This window comes from Nannobrachium achirus (genome assembly GCF_963921795.1).
Source record: "Nannobrachium achirus genome assembly, chromosome: 3".
Classification (NCBI taxonomy): Eukaryota; Metazoa; Chordata; class Actinopteri; order Myctophiformes; family Myctophidae; genus Nannobrachium; species Nannobrachium achirus.
In genome coordinates this window covers 71,003,821-71,021,215 of record NC_137812.1, presented here as the reverse complement: position 1 = coordinate 71,021,215, position 17,395 = coordinate 71,003,821, and the positions used below count along the sequence as shown (strand labels likewise).

Here is a 17,395-nt window from a genome sequence, read left to right as displayed (position 1 = left end):
ACACACACTGTTGTGTGTCTTTGTGCGAGCCCGTGCGCATGCAGCATTCCATGGGCAGCAGAAAAAATGCAAAGGTATTGGTTTACATGTTGAGCCTGGTCTGTGTTGGCTCAGCCGTGGCAGTTTGAATATACAATATCTATTGTTGCCGTCGGCCAGAAACCTTGTATCTCCATTTTTTCCCCTTTTTGCTGAAAAGTTAGAGGTAGTTTTGAACATACAAGGTTTCCACACAACAGTGACTATACACTATACAGATCCATCTACAAAAAATAGAAAATTGTGTAAAAAAAGCATTGCAGATACCATAGCACCCCACATCATAACTGACTAGGGAGACTTCCCACTGGACTTCAAGCAACTCTGACTTCAGAAGGTTGACATTTCTCTATTATAAATCCTTGTTTTGAGTGGTCTTGTGTAATGTTGTAATATTTTGAAATATGGACTTTTGATATTAATGAGCTGTAGGCCATAAACATTCAAAATGTTAACAAAAAAGGTTTGGAATTCTGTAATTCACTGCATGTGCAATGTATCTAGAACATATGAAAGTTTAAAAAATATATATGAAAGTTTCAAGAAAATGTACTTTTACAGAATATTCTAATGTTTCGAAATGGATCTGTAATTCTGTATATATACTGCTCAAAGCAATGAAGGGGACAAAATGTTCCCTTCATTTATTTGAGTTTATTTGACTATTGACTAGTATACTGTAGTATTGCTGAAAGAAAGCTCAAATAATTAAGGGAACATTTTGTTCCCTTCATTTCTTTGAGCAGTTTAGTTGTTGTCAGGCAGAAACCCCTTATATCCATTTTTAAATATTTGTTTTTGTGTAAATTAATTATCCTATTTGATCATATAGTAACTACAGCGTCACACACACATCAAACGTAGCAGATCTACAAGCTTGAAGCACAGCGTTTGTCGCATATCGGCTACTATTTTGCTTTGAATCCTGAAAAGAAAATTATAAGGTTTCCACCCGACATAGATTTGATTGATTGATTGAAGAATTTATTAGAAGTTTGCAATAGAAAAAAGTACAGTTTCATGACAGTACAAATCACTGGTACAAGGTCAACTAAAAGGAGATCCTAGAAAGCCGAGGCTTATTTCCACAGGAACCACACTTTAAGTATCTCATATGACATTGAAAGACAGACGGATAGAACATAGTACTTTATCTAGGATAATATCAGTTTCAAAAGCATAACATCAAATACAAAAGGCAGAATACAAAGAAAAAGGGGGGGGAGCATGGGGGCTTAGTCTATTTACAAGTCACGGGTAGCTGCTGTCTGAAGGTGACTTTTCATACCTATTTTGAAGGAGGCTAGGGATTTGCTCTCCTTTAGGGCTTGTGGAAGGGCGTTCCACATGTTGATGGTATAGCAGGAGAACGAGTTAGCGCCTTGTTTAGTGTTAAATCTACGCTGATGATGATTAGTGGAGCTGCCTCTGGTGTTATGATCGTGAACATCCTTGACCTTTAAGAAGTAGTTTGTCAGGTACATGGGAATCTTGGAGGTGTAGTGTATCTTGTACACCAGGCCCATTGCAAGATGACTTTAAGACTTTTTTAAGACAAGTAAAATCAGAGCTATTGTTGTAACTACAACAGAGAGAGCGCTGCATAAACTTACACCCCAAGCCCAGAGAAAACTCCACGTTCAAACGTTCTACAGAATATAAGTTTTATTCAAAACAAAACACAAAACATCTCCAACATAACGAGGCTCTTTCCCAGATGCCGTATCATAATAATAACCAACAGTATAAAGGAGACATGCATTGCATTGCATTGCATGGACTGTTTACAACAAGCTCTAAACATAGGCCTACACTAAACACATGTACCACGGTAGGGCCTCTGGACAATATTTAACTGCCTCTTCTATTCCTGGCTTCTATTGGGTGTCTGGGCCTTGTCTCTGCTCCGCTCTTTGCTCCATTGTCAATCCCAATTCCTCACATTTCCGCCTCCTCCTGCCTTCAGCCCTCATCTGTAGCTTCAGCATGGCGGCGTTGCGGTGAAATTGGTGACGTCACATAACGTCAGTATCCAAACGTAAGCCATTTGTGGTTTGTTTATTAGCGAAGTTCAACCTATAGTGGTATTGAGGCCACCTATTTAAAGACCTCCATGTTAAGTTATGTGAAGTCCACAAGATGGTCAGATATTTCGGCAGGTCATCAATTTCACTGTAACACCGCCAGACTGGAGGACAAAATAATGACGGAGAAACTTAAGCGAGGAGACAGAAATGTGAGTATTGGAATACAGCATTTTGGTCCGTGTCCACACAAAGCCTTTGATAAGGAACACTTTGGATATGAAGTCAATGAGTGCTTATTGACGCCAGAAAACGCTCGAACCTGTGAGCCACAGCTCTGATCCAACGTCATCTGCATTATTAACACAAAGTAGTAAACATGGACTTGAAGGAAGATGGCACTGTCTGGAGCCTTTAGTAATAACAGCAGCATCCACAGCGCATTGTGAGCAACGTGTACGTCTGCTGTTCTCAGGCCGACACACCACCATGTGAAGAAGAGTGAATGGGAATCCTTAATGGCAGACGAGTGCTGTTTGCTGAGGAGGATGAAGATAGGATCAGACCAGATGTAACAGCAGCAGATACCCCACAATGACTCACTACCATCTGGTCCTCTGTAGTCTGGAACACCAGGCAGCAGTGTGATCAACCACACGTGATCACTACTGGTGGCTTCATCTGACTGTGTGTGTGTGTGGGTATGTGTATGTGTGGGTATGTGTGTGTCTCTCGACAGTATTTTGACATTTCCGTCAACAGCTCAGTGATCTCAGTTTTCAGGCAAACAGGTGTCTCAAAAATCTCTCTCTCACTCACACACACACACACACACACACACACACACACACACACACACACACACACACACACACACACACACACACACACACACACACACACACACACACACGCTGACCCCCAGTTTACCCAGCCATCTCAAAAGTCACGCAGATACGTTTGTGTAAACCTACCCGCCACTTCCCCCCGTACACACACATGCACGCAAGCACGCACGCACGCACACACGCACGCACGCACGCACGCACGCACGCACGCACCCAACCCCAAGTTAGTGACATGGTGACAGATTGACTGGCACATACTGTAGTGGTGTTTCTTGAAATTCAGTCCATCAAAAAGAACAACGGCCAAACGTTGGCTCAGCACAAACAAAAAATAAAACATGGTCACCGGTAACATTGTTGCTATTGAGCAGAAACCTTGTATCTCCATATTTCAATTTCAATTAATGTCCTACTTTGTCATACTAGCAAAAGGAACGGAAATAGATGATCGACAACTTAACGACACCTCACGTTAAAGTGGTTGGGTGTGTGCGCGTGTTTTATGAATAATTAACAAAAGAAAAGTAGTAACGAGCGCTTTGTAACCTAATAATAACTACATTAGATCCATTGGAACACAGGCTCTTTTTTTCTATTTCCTAAAAGTTTTGAACATACAAAGTTTCCACCTGACAGTGAAGACATTCCATGTTCTCTGGTCCCAGGATAAACTATGAAATCGATGTTGTTGGACGGAAAGTGAAAACCTTGAATGTCCAAAGATGACGCACCTAAACCCTTTCACTTTCAAAAAGTAAAAAAAAAAATTGCAAAAATAGCTGATCTACAAGCTTATAGATTGTCTATTTTTGATTGAATCTCTTGTATGACAACGTAGTAGGGCTTTCATTTACTAAAAAAAACAAGAACATGTGAAATACAGAGATGCGAGGTTTCTGCCTGACAGAGATGTAATCATATACATGAGAGCACACTTGAGAACATAGAACAACAGTTGGTTTCTCTTATGTCTCTGAAGGATGATCGGCCCCCTGCATGGACTGCATGCAGACCCCTAAAGGTCAAGGGGTCATCAGTCCATGTAATCGAAGTCCTCGGGGATCCCGAAGGCCTTGTCCAGGCGGCTGTCATCGAAGGAGAACTTTCTCTTGGCCCACGACTTGATGGCAAACACGTTGTCTGGGAAAAAGGAAAGAAATGAAACGCAGAATGGAAGGTTAATGAGTTTTAACCTCATAGCACAAGGGTCTTCAACAGGGGGTCCTCAGAGTTACTACAGGGGGTCCTCCAAATGTTTGTGTGATTTTTTTCTCCTTTTTTATATTAACCACTTGAACCCTAGTGTCCATATTCTGAGAACTTCAGCCAAAAATAGCAGATCTACAAGTGAGCTTGTAGTTCGGCTATTTTCGGCAAAGAGGTTTGGTGTAGAGGGGGAAAAAAAGCAGACTAAGGTAAAAGGTCAAGTGTATTAAGTGTTGATGGTTCAAGTGGTTAAATATTTGAAAACACAAATTGACATGAATCCAAAATACACTGATGATTGTGCTGTCAAACAATGAAACTGTATGGAATCTATGAAAACAAAGTTTTCATAAAAAATATCTATATTCAAAAATGTAGAAATATGGACTTATTATGACACAGTTTTTGGTCTCAGGTACTCTATGATGGGGTCTCATGTGGGGGAGGGGTCCTCTGCTGATCAGAAGGTCACGGGTTCAACCCCCAGTTCACCCAGTCTACTGTATGACACTGGTTCTCCAAGTGTGTGTGTGTGTGTGTGTGTGTGTGTGTGTGTGTGTGCGTGTGTGTGTGTGTGTGTGTGTGTGTGTGTGTGTGTGCGTGTGTGTGTGTGTGTGTGTGTGTTAGGGCATTCACGAATAGTGATTTTTTGTATTCAAATTATTCAACCTAAAAGTATTCGAGTAGTCGAATATTTGACAGGACTGGTCAACCTGGTCAAACTGTCAAATATTAAGTAAGCAAGAGGCGAAACATTGTGAAAATAGCCGATCTACATGCTCGCGAGGCGTTGTGTCACAACGCCTCGCGAGCATGTAGATCGGCTATTTTCACAATATTTATCTGCTGAACCGAGTCACATTAAATGTAATACCTAAAATTCAAAGTGCTTGTCAGGGTGGGGGTCCCCAGTTCAAATATGTTTATTTTGGGGGTCACGGCCTAAAAAGGTTTGAGAACCCCTGGTATAGAGCATTAACAAATTCATCCACCAGGGGCATTGACAACTCATTCTTATGACCTCCCATCTTGCCAAGCTTTATAAACTATATATTTTTTAAAGAGAAAACAATAAAAAAAGATTTTTTTGGTGAATGCCCTAGTGTGTGTGTGTGTGTGTGTGTGTGTGTGTGTGTGTGTGTGTGTGTGTGTGCGTGCGTGCGTGCGTGCGTGCGTGCGTGCGTGCGTGCGTGCGTGCGATGTCTCACCTGTCCATCTGGTCACTGCGTCTTTGGCCACCATGTTGGACCTCTCTGTAAGACAAGACCAGGTTTATCAGTTACAGTAGATGTATTAGCGTGTAGATTGTAGAGCAGGGTTCCCCAATAGGCGGCCCGCGGAACATTTGCGGCCCGCTGGGGGCTACTGTCTGGCCCACATCAACCCCAGTAATAATGGTGGTATAAGAGCAGCAACAACACTAGTATATCGTCGTTGTCGGGTGGAAATCTCGTATCTCCAAATTTGTATGCTCTTTCCCAAATCATACAAGGCCGTCGCACAAAAGTAGTGAAAAGAGCCGATCTACAAGTGTGCTTGTAGATCGGCTGTTTTCACTAGTTTAAATCATTTTTAAAATGATAAATGATAAATAAAACGAACGGTTTTGGACATACAAGATTTTCACCCGACAACAACGATATCTGAACTGTCACTGGAGTAGCGGGAATGCCGCCGTCGCCCCCTGCAATGTTGTGGCCCTCGGCTTGGTACCCTAGACATAATTCAATGTTGTGGCCCTCGGCTTGGTACCCTAGACATAATTCAATGTTGTGGCCCTCGGCTTGGTACCCTAGACATCATTCAATGTTGTGGCCCTCGGCTTGGTACCCTAGACATAATTCAATGTTGTGGCCCTCGGCTTGGTACCCTAGACATAATTCAATGTTGTGGCCCTCGGCTTGGTACCCTGGACATAATTTCGGCCCTTGGGGAAAACTAATTGGGGAACCCAGTTGTAGAGGGTATGCACATGCATAAAGTCAGTGTTGCCGTGGTCTTGGGTCGCGCGTGCCCCCGACGACCCATATCTTTAAGTTCACACCTCGACAACTGTTTTAACAAAGAAACAAGCCTATCCACAACTTTCCAACATCCCACCGTGCATTGCGCAGAAGTTGCATGGAGCTTCCGGCGCCACAGCCGAGTGTGATCTACAAGCTCACAAGTTGTCACAACAGTTGTATCTGCGACGCGACGTGAGCTTGTATGTCTGCTGTTAACCGGAATTGTGGTGCAAAAAAAATCTCCAGTAAATTCCCGCGGAAAGAGGTGGATATGCATATCAATAGACCTGTATAGTAGGTGTTGAGCGACGTTCGCGACCCCCCAAACATTGAATCACCATTCCACCACTGCATAAAGTGAATGGCAAATCGAGTGGCAAAGTGAGTTTAATGTCGTTTAACGTAGTTTAATGCAATAAGATACGACTTTTCTGTGTGCATGTACTGTATGGGCTGTAGAGGCCAGAAAGTAGTCGTTTGCCACTGAGTAGGCGTTCCTGCATAACTTCTGGGTATGAACTTCCCTATATTATTGTTTATTGTTAACAATTTATAAAGGTTTTAACACATGAGGAGCATGATAAATAAACAATACAAAACATAGTTGATGTCTACTTCCATACAGGTTGACTACACATGCATGTCAATGAGCTCTTAGCTATCTCTGGTGCAATACATTTATTGTGCAAATTGTTTCTTTGTCAAACTGAATAAAAAAATAAAATGGCCATTATAAACATTTTACATTATTACAAACTAGAAGCTGCGTCTAGTCGGCGACCTGGCCAACTCGGGAACAATGTAAATAGGGAATGAATGCCCCGCCCTTTAATGCAAACCCCATTATACCTGTTGTCATAGGACCCGTTTTGACCATCTGTTTGCCTGTGTCCATTTATGCCCATATATGGAGATCACTGCAGATATAGTTCTGGGTCCATTTTATGCCCATATATGCCTATATATGGAGATATCTGTCTATTTGCGACCATTTTATGCCCATATATGGAGATCTCTGTATCTGTCTGTCTGTGTCCCTTTATGCCCGTATATGGAGATATCTGTTTATCTGCGTCCATTTTATGCCCATATATGAGATCTCTGTCGCTTTTTGTTTGTTTCTTCTTTAAGCAGAATACACAGCCTGCTTAAATCTGCATCATTCAAGACATCCTCCCAGTCCCACGCTTTGTTGCTTGTCTTATGTTTGTCTTTGTCTCTTTTATTTTCTTTTTTGGAGCGGACCCCATGAATGCCCCACCCTTTAATGCAAACCCCAATATACCTGTTGTCATAGGACACGTTTTGACCATCTGTTTGCCTTTGTCCACACCCTTTAATGCAAACGCCAATATACCTGTTGTCATAGGACCCGTTTTGACCATCTGTTTGCCTTTGTCCCCTTATGCCCATATATGGAGATCTCTGCACACACAGTACCGCTTGCGAGATTTTTTGTTGACTCATGTGGCGTACGTGATGTCAGAGCTTTTTATGAAGTGATGTCACAATGAGTCAGCGATTGCGCCGATTTCCTCCGGAACAGCCTGATGTCAACAATCAGCTCAGCGTAAGGAGATTCCGAACGTTTCGCGCCGGTTAGGGAAAACCGTGCGTCGGGTCGGGTCGAGGCCGGCCACTGCACTCCGCGCCGCGGCGGGGAACGCGCGTGCCGAATCTGAAGCCGGTGGGATGAACGGTTCTCGAGATACGCGGGGCACATACATACATACTCACAGAGATTTCTCGCATTTATAGTAAGATGGTGTGGCTTCATAAAAGATCATAATAAAAAAAAAATCGAATAAAAATAGTCAAATACAGTTAGTTCCAGCCAGTGGCATTAAGTGTTCAGAAATGACAATTAGTTTTCCAGGGCATTATTGAACCACAGCTAAGTGTACTTATGAGGAGGTTTGTTCTTTAGGGTTGGAAGTGTTCAGTGACCGGAGCTGTCATTCCTAGCATAACAACGTCTATAATCCATGCAAATAAAAGTCAATATGATGTGAAGGGCATGTTTTTACCATACAGTGTGTGTGTGTGTGTGTGTGTGTGTGTGTGTGTGTGTGTGTGTGTGTGTGTGTGTGTGTGTGTGTGTGTACTCTGAACAGTGGCAACAGAGGCTCTCTGTGCTGCATACAGATTGCACAGAATATTGTGCATGTTTTACATGTTATGCAAACGGTGCAAATTACAAATTCAAATGACAGATGACCTAACATCCATCCAGTACAAGTTGCCATAGCAGGTCAGGACAGGAGGTGACTGAAGCTGAAGCTAAGGGTTGGTGCTTTTACCCTGGTCAAAGAGTAGGTAGGTAGGGTAACCCCTGGACATGACGCTAGTCTATCCAACCCTTGATGCTGAGTGCCAAGCAGGGAGGCACTGGGTCCCAGTCTTTGGTATGACCCAGCCGGGGATCGAACCCAGACATCTCAGCCTCAGGGCAGACTCTCTAACCAAGAGTGGATCAATCAATCAATCAATCAATCAATCAATCCTACTGTAATACAATGACCAAATAGAAAATGTCAAATATAGTTTCATTATTGGTCATATTTCCTCCCCATACATTCTAGATCCTAGCATTTGCAAAAATATACAATCTCCGATCATAGTTCAAGCCTGTGAGCTTAAACCACCAGGTCAAACCAACTACCCACCAGAAATCAAGAAAGCACTGCCCACAAACTGCAATACAACATGGATAGTTGATGTGTCTGATGCCCAGCCCCATTCGTCGACTACTCCCGCTGCCATAGGGCAGTGTTTCCCTGCTTTCCCTCGTAGGGTCGCTACTGGCTGTTTAACCCATTAACACATTCAATGCTCTCGGTAGCCAAACACGTTCACAGACGAGATAAGGTTTCCATGGTAACCCGCATCTCAGACGCTTGCTACGGGTGCTGGTGAAAGAAAAAACTGCATACGTCATGACGCAACGCAGCCAGAAGCAACCGAGAGCGGCCATTATCCATTGACTCCTATTCTATACTGAAACATAAAAACGGCTTTATCTCGAAATAAGGTGCAAATAACGCAGAGGAGGCCGAGATCAGCTTGTCTTCACGGCGACACTATGCCGTGATGGTCGGATTTTAGTTTTCGCGACCGTTTGTAAACAAACAGACGTCCATCTTGGATCGTCAGTGTACACCCACGTGCACACGCATGGAGCTTCCGGGGCTCTTCAAAATAAAGCGTAAGTGAATGGTGGCGTCCTGAGTGTTAAGACATCCAGGACGATTTTACAACCTTCTAAAACAGTAGTTCTCAAACCTTTTCGTGTGGTCCATTGGATCCATTGAAACACAGGTTATTGTTTTCTGTTTCCTGAAAAATATGTATTTTTCTTTTTTTTTGCTTTTATGTCTTTATTGATAGAACAGCAGACTGACAGGAGACGGGGAGAGAGACGGGGAGTGACATGCAGAAAAGGTCATCGGGATCCGGACTCAAACCAGAGACACGCAGTCAGGCATCAGAGCCTAGGTGCTATGCGCCTGGACCGCTAGGCCAGCGGGTGCCCCGATGCCATTTTAATTCATTTTTATGGGGACCACCCCCAGAACCCCCTAATGGACCCCTAGGGGTCCCCGGGCTCCACTTTGAGAACCACCGGTCTAACAGTATATTCACTGACAACACTCTGACTGACTGCTGATTCATGAATTATGCAAGGAAACAAAATATCATCATCACAGGCCGGTGGGGATTTGAATTGTAAATACATGCAGCTTATTTCCACTTCTCCACAGAGATGACATTCATTGGAGACTCCAGCATTATGAGAATGACTCACAGACATGCAAAACAGGACAAAGGTGTGCTTAAAGCGATAATAATTAATAGCAATAATTACCCATTTATTTTAATACCTCAAAAATTATAAATAATAAAGAGACCAACACACTATATATAAACTGGTCAAACATTGGCCAAATTGTCAAATAAGAAAATAAAAATAAATCTGTTGAATGTGGGGGGTCCCCAATTAAAATATGATTATTTTGGGGAGAACATGGGAACCCTTGCTCTAGCACATGGTTCTCAAAGTGGGGTCCAGGGACCCCCAGGGGTCCTTGAGGGAGTTCCAGGGGGTCCACAGCTAAATGATAATTAGGAACCAAATGGACCCTTATGGATATGTAACTCAGAGTGTGCAAATACTGTAGAGCTAAATGGACCCTCACAGGTCCATTTGGTTCTATTTGTACACCATCAGAGTTAAATTAACACTGATTTTACAATAAATATTGGGGCCCCCAGATAGAAATGTCATTCATTAAATGGTGGTCCGTAGCCTAATGCATGTCAAATTGAAATTAAAAAGGTTGGGAATCAGCACTAGAGCCGTACAAATCTTCTCTTATGGGGGTCCCTGGAATGTCTTTTCGAATGGGGTTCCGTGGGCTCTTAAGTATCAATTTGGGGGTCCTTGACATGAAAATGTTTGAGAACCACTGCACATGGTTCTCAAAGTGTTTGTGCCTGAGGCACACCATTGGCCAAGTCAATAGCCTTGAGGCAAACATAAAATAAAAAATAATTCCTAACTTTTTGTAGAATTGAGTATGTTTATTGCAATAATAATGTGTGGTAACTTGTCACAGAACAACCAAGGCTCACCAGGACTTTCTATGCCAGTGATGCAATAGAATTGTTACACTCACTACGTTGCAGAGGGAAACTGCAGCGCTCTGAATTGCCCCATTGCAGGTTGGAGCACTTTTGGGGAAGAGGTTGCAAGTTGCTGCAACAAGTGGTGGCATTACAAATCATTAGTGTGGACTGACTGCATGTATCTATTCTGCATCTAGCATGAGGCAAGACCCAAATTCAGAGTGAACATTTTTGGAGCTGTGTGGAACACAAGCTCCCTATACGTGGCCGTGTGTGTGGGTCTGTCTGTCTCCGTGTCTGTCTGTCTGTCTGTCTGTAGCCTGCAGTAACCTTTTCTGACCACACATGTTAAGGGAGGGGCGCTGTTGCACACACACACACACACACACACACACACACACACACACACACACACACACACACACACACACACACACACACAGCTCCACTTCGAACAGAGGTTCGATTTTTAACTCTAATATTTGCTTCTGGCGGTCCCTGGAACAACATATTTTGAGATGGTGGTCCGCGGCCAAATACATGTCATTTTGGGGGTCCTTGACATGACAAAGTTTGAGAACCACTGATGTAGCGACATTATGCTTTTCGGAAAACTGTTAGGATTTAGAAGACATTTGTAGAATCGGCCAACAATAGCGGTTCTCAAACGTTGTCATGTCAAGGACCCCCAAAATGACATGTATTTGGCCGCGGACCCCCATCTCAAAAAAAATATTTTGTTGCAGCAGGGACCCCCAGAAGCACTCTGAATTTGGGTCTTGGAGCCTGCCTCATGTTAGATGCAGAACAGATACATGCAGACTGACTGTCATTCACATGGAGTTCTAGGGGTTTGAATCCCCCATGGTGCATCTGGCTTGCAGAGTGTCTATATAATTCACCCTTTGTGAGGTCCCACCCCATGTCGCTCTGTTAATAGGTGGGACAAAAAAGCCAGAGAAGACTTGTTTTCCCATTCACTTCCATTATAAAAACAAGATTTTTCATAGCCTCATTATTGCTATTTAAAGTACCAAAAGAAAAACATTTACATGATATTAATAAAAAAGGAACAAAAAAGTACAGTAGTTACATTGCTACAAAACTGGGGTTTTCCCCCGAAAATACATGTTTTAATTAGTTTAATCCTCTGAAACAGGCAGAGGACAGAGAGAGAGAGCAGTGCATCTTGGGTGACTCGCACTGACAAGGAAATTGAGGAACTATAGCCTCGCTCTCAAAATAAAATGAATTTTAATTGTAATTCTGCCCATTTAAAAAATAATATATGTAGGCCTACTCAATCAAATATCTTAGTTTCATCGATATTGTTCATGTGAACTAGTTTGTTGAAGCTTATTCATTATAATCATCGAAATCGCTATGACCGTGCAGCGCCGTACTGCGCCGCGGCTGTGTCGCGCATCACCGCAACGCGGTGAAAGTACGAAAGGACTTTGTCACACTGCATAACTCCGCCCCCAGTAGCAAAAGTGAATGATTTTTCTGGTTGGCCAGTCAGGGACCAATCAGAAGGCTGACAAAGGGTGAATTATAACTGGTCGCGTTCGGAGGAGGGAGAGGATTGGGATTGTCCAAAGTCCGGCCCGGGGAACAATGGTTGCACACATGCAGACTTTAAAGGGCACTCGATCAGCTTCCATCCAAAAAAATTATTATTCATGGCCCGGCAGTGTGGTCACGTGACATTCATACACTGAAATGTCTGAGTGTTGTGAAATTAACCTGGGACATTTCTCAGTAGAAATTGTAAGGTTTCCTAACTGCTCGTCCCTTGTGTTGTCGCTTTGAAAGAAAGGCTATATTGTATTTTATATATATATAAAAAACAAAAACAAGTGAGACCTTTTTTAACACCTGGTTACATTTGGCAACAACAATCAGAGCCGTCTGGGAGAAATGCGAGGCCCTGTGCAGAGAGGTCGGTCAGGGCCCCCAGATGACAGAAAATTAAAAAAAAAGTAATCAACAAACATTATAAAAACTTGTCAAACATCGACCAAATATATGAAATATATATAACAAAGAGGCTTGTAGATCTGCTATTTTCACAATATTTATTTGTATTTATCGGTAGAACAGAGACAAACTAAATCAAGGGGGGGGGGGGGGGGGGGGCATCAAAAAGTAAGCCTTGCCGAGCCATGAGGCCCATGTGTTGATGCTGGGCACCAATAGCAAAAAAGTGCACAGCACACCAGTCCTTGTGAGGTGCCGGCCAACGGGACAAATACTAACAAAAAAATCACACCCGTGTGAACTGAGCGGTGGCCTTCTTCAGGGTTGATGCTGGGCACCAAGCAGGGAACTGGGTCCCGTTTTACAGAGTCTTTGGTATGTTATATGAGATACTTCAATGGTCTCTCTCTATGGAAATAAGCTTAGTCTTTTCTAGGATCTCCTTTTAGTTGAACTTGTACCAGTGAACTGTACTGTCATGAAACTGTACCTTTTTCTATGCAAACTTCTAATAAAGTCTTCAATCAATCAATCAATCAATCAAACCAAACGGGGTTCGAACCCCAACCTCCCAGTCTCAGGGCGGACACTCTAACCGCAAGGCCACTGAGCTGGTCTGAGCAGGGTACGTCAACAGTCTTTCGTAAAAGGTTAGACTTCCTCATTATTTGTGATTATTTGTGACTAGTTCTCCAACGAGTCTTACAACGAAGGCAGTCTGCAGATGAACTAGCATGTCTGAGGATGTGTACGCCGTACCAGACCTGACCAAGAAGGTCAGGTATAGAAGAGAGAGAGAACGGGAGACGGAGGACAGAGGAGAGAGAGAGGAGAGGGTAGTAGACATCTATGCCTCTGCCGATGACCCTGGGACACAGAGGGAGGAGAGAGGAGAGAGAGAGGAGAGGCTAGTAGACATCTACGCCTCCGCTGACGACCCTGATCCTCACCCTGATCCCGACCCCGTGGCACAGCAGAGGAACACAGCAACACAGCGTGAAGGTAAAACACATATTTACATTTTGCTATAATTAAAGTTCAACCTCAAATTTGGACTCTCCAGTGCAAGTTACCTTGCCTAGCTTATAGTAAATGACTATGGATTAAGAGCGTCTGCTAAATGCCTAAATTGTAAATTGTAAGTGCTGACATTTTAACCACTACTTTGTCGATTTTTATTGTTATTACAAAACCTACAGTAACCATTTTATATACATTTTGTCCAAAATAGTCGCTCTACAAGCTGGAAACGGGACATTCTGCATAATGAGTACTCTCTACTTTTGGTAGTTTCAGTACATTTTGATGCCAATACTTTTGTACTTTTACTCAAGGACATTTTGAATTCTGGGTTTTTACTTGTAAGAGAGTATTTCAATATTGCTGTATGGATACTTTTACTTAAGTACAAAATGTGAGTACTTTTTCCACCACTACTTCCATTCCCTGCATAAACTAACGCAACGCTTCATTTGTCAACCAGTTGTGGCAAGCCAAGCACAAAGGATCTAAATGTCTCAATAGAGTACAACCACCCCACATGTATAAGTTACATTGGTACAAACTTCCACAGCACCCCTGGATTATAGCACCTTACATGCATGTCATATAAAATAAACATGTAAATATTTCCCCTTAAGATACAGTGTCAGGAGGAAAACGTTAGACAATAATCTGTTTCCATTATAGGGCAGATTGAAATTAATAACTTTATAATTGATGATTAACCACTTGAAACACAGCATCCCTTTTTTTGAACATTCCCCAAAAAAACAACAGATCTACCAGTAAGATTTCCTAATCGGGAGATAAGCGACGTACCATACACAGATTTTAGAAGGCAATAGTAGCCAATCAGGAGGGAATATGGGAAATGGGACAGATCCATATTGATGACATGACTTTAGAATCACAAAAAAGCACTGTGTACTGTGCTTTGCGTGATTTTAGGCCAAAATATGTAGGAGCAGTGTCAAAATATTTGTTTTGCAAAAATCAGCCTGATGGTGGCGCTAGAACCACGGCACCCTGGGCCTAGAGAACACTTGCTCTACGGAACAGTTTGGAAAAAATAACATTGTATCAGTAAAAGTGGCTGCTATACCCTAATTCTGCTAAACTATTTAATATGACATGAACTCTGAATGCATGTCAACTTAACGTGATAGTTTACAACAAAATAACTACAGTATTGTAGGAAATGTATAATGTGATGTTTGCAATGTCACCTGAACATAATTGATGAAGTGATTTGTGAAACAAGGTGTAACTCATACTAAACTGTAAACTCTCTGAACCTCGTAGGATTGTCTTGTGTTTTTCAGGTTCTGAAGAGTCAAAGAAGAATGGTTCCAGAGCTGTTGCAGTGTGTCTGGGTGTGCTGTTAATCCTATTGGCTGCCATCACTGGCCTGGTCATATACAGTGAGTCATTCTATAAAGATACTATATCGTAGTTGTTCTTTTTTTCCCCCACTTCCTGCATTTGGGTAAAGCAGGGTTCCCACAAAGAATGCTACCCCATTTCCAGGCCTATAGCAACTAGTTAGACACCTCAGGGCGACAAGCGCCATGTCTTGGTCATTTGGCCAGTGATGTATATAGGACCAGTTACCCATATATGGAGACCCCTGGTACCCATATATGGAGACCCCTGGTACCCACATATGGAGATCCATGTACTGTATATGGAGGAGATATGCTGTGAGAGCCCAAACATGCTTACTCAGTTATTCGTTATGTGAAAGTCCTATGACGTCTACGACATCTGACATCATACATACAATCCCTTTTATGCCCATACAACCCTCCTAGATGACAAATCCAATGAGAAACGGACCTTCGCTCTCGTGGTCACGGAAGTGCCATAAATGACCCAGCTATTATAGGATTATTATGTTTTTCCCCCTTCAATTTAATATATATTTTAAATATTCATATTTTTTTTTAACACATTCATATTTTGGACATAGTTGGTTTCTGCCCGACAGCATTGTTATGTTATATTTCAGTAATAGTGTTGATGGCTGTTGCTTGACACGCGTTGGGTCCTATTTTGGTGTCAAACACCTTGCGAAAGATGGAAACACCTTGCAAAACAAATACATTTCAATAGCTTTAAAAAAAAAATCAAATGACAAGTCTGGGCTACAGTACTCTAAAGACTCAGTCACTTTTGGTTTTTAGCCTAGGTTTGGATGGTTAAAGGAGTTCACCCCCAAAATTACTTTTTTTCTATTGATTACTCACGCCATGGAGACTTGAGTTCAATAATATATATATATATATATATATATATATATATATATATATATATATATATATATATATATATATATATATATATATATTTATTTATTGGTCGCATTCCTATAGGACAAAAATGAAGAAGAAAAAATACTAAAATCCAATTTCTGTCTTGAGAATGCAACAAAAAAAGAAAAAAAAATCATTTTGGGGGTGGACTACTCCTTTCTTTTGCTCCATATTGGCATGTCAAACTTGTCATTTGTAGCTAAATAACTTCCGCGGTGTCTTGCTGACATTCAGCAGTTCTTAAGTTACACCTCCAAGGTTGTGTAGCCATGCATTCTCCCTTATGCGTGTATGCACTATAGCAATTTTAGTAATAGCACAACAACACACCCATCATCCACAACTCCAGGCGCAAATAAGGGAGTCGGCATAATGTATTGTGGGTAGGGCCAAGGCATAGTGCAGGGGTCCGGGGAGAAGCCACATTCTGCTTTCCATATATAAAAGAACTTCCGCAGGCTCAATTTGAATGTAAAACTCATCAGTTTGTTGATTTTCCCTCTTGCAGGTTCTAAAATGGTCAAAGACCTGACCGAACAGAACGTCAAGATACAGTCCGACCTCACTGAACAGAATAAGCAGTTCCAGTTCAGATATGGCAACCTGACTAAACACAATGATGACTTACAGTCCAGATATGGCAACCTCACCAAACAGAAGGCCCAGTTACAGACCGACTATGACAACCTCACTAACCAGAAGAACCAGATACAGTCCTACTATAACGGTGTAACTGCAGAGAGAGATGAGCTGAAGAGGAAGCTCTGTGGTCAGTGAGATATCACAGTTATTTTTATTCATGTTCTTGTTTTCTCTTCATGATGATCATTATGTTACTGTACCATGTTCATCATTTTGTCATTAATTTGACCAAATGAATGGGAAAAAAATTGTCTAACTTTATTTGTGTTATTTGTTACTTATTTTGTTGTCAGTATCATGTGGATGGCAGACATCTGGCAGTGGTTGTTATTACGTCTCTACTGAGGAGAAGACCTGGGAGCAGAGCAGACAAGACTGTGTAGACAGAGAATCAGACCTGATCATCATAAACAGCAAAAAAGAACAGGTATGATTAGTGTGTGTGTGTGTGTGTGTGTGTGTGTGTGTGTGTGTGTGTGTGTGTGTGTGTGTGTGTGTGTGTGTGTGTGCGTGCGTGCGTGCGTGCGTGCGTGCGTGCGTGCGTGCGTGTGTGCGCGTTGTATAATATCTATTGTACAGTGTGTACGTAACCAGCATTATTTGTGTCCATGCAGGACTTTGTTAAGAGCGTTGTTAGCAGGAACCAGAGGGTGTGGCTGGGTTTGACTGACAGAGAGGAGGAAGGAGTGTGGAAATGGGTCGATGGTACA

General features: G+C 42.3%; 1 protein-coding gene across 1 annotated transcript in view; it reads right to left on the bottom strand.

The window, feature by feature from the left end:
• Window positions 1–3,944: 3,944 nt before the first annotated feature.
• mnd1 (meiotic nuclear divisions 1 homolog) overlaps window positions 3,945–17,395 on the bottom strand; it is a gene marked incomplete at its 3' end in the record, with an annotated part of 88,423 nt that continues 74,972 nt past the window's right edge. The window contains exons 7-8 of the mRNA XM_080721550.1: window positions 5,326–5,370; window positions 3,945–4,051 (exon numbers count right to left, since the gene is read on the bottom strand). Of these exons, the coding sequence (XP_080577676.1) occupies window positions 3,945–4,051; window positions 5,326–5,370 (152 nt within the window). The remainder of the gene's footprint in view (window positions 4,052–5,325; window positions 5,371–17,395) is intronic.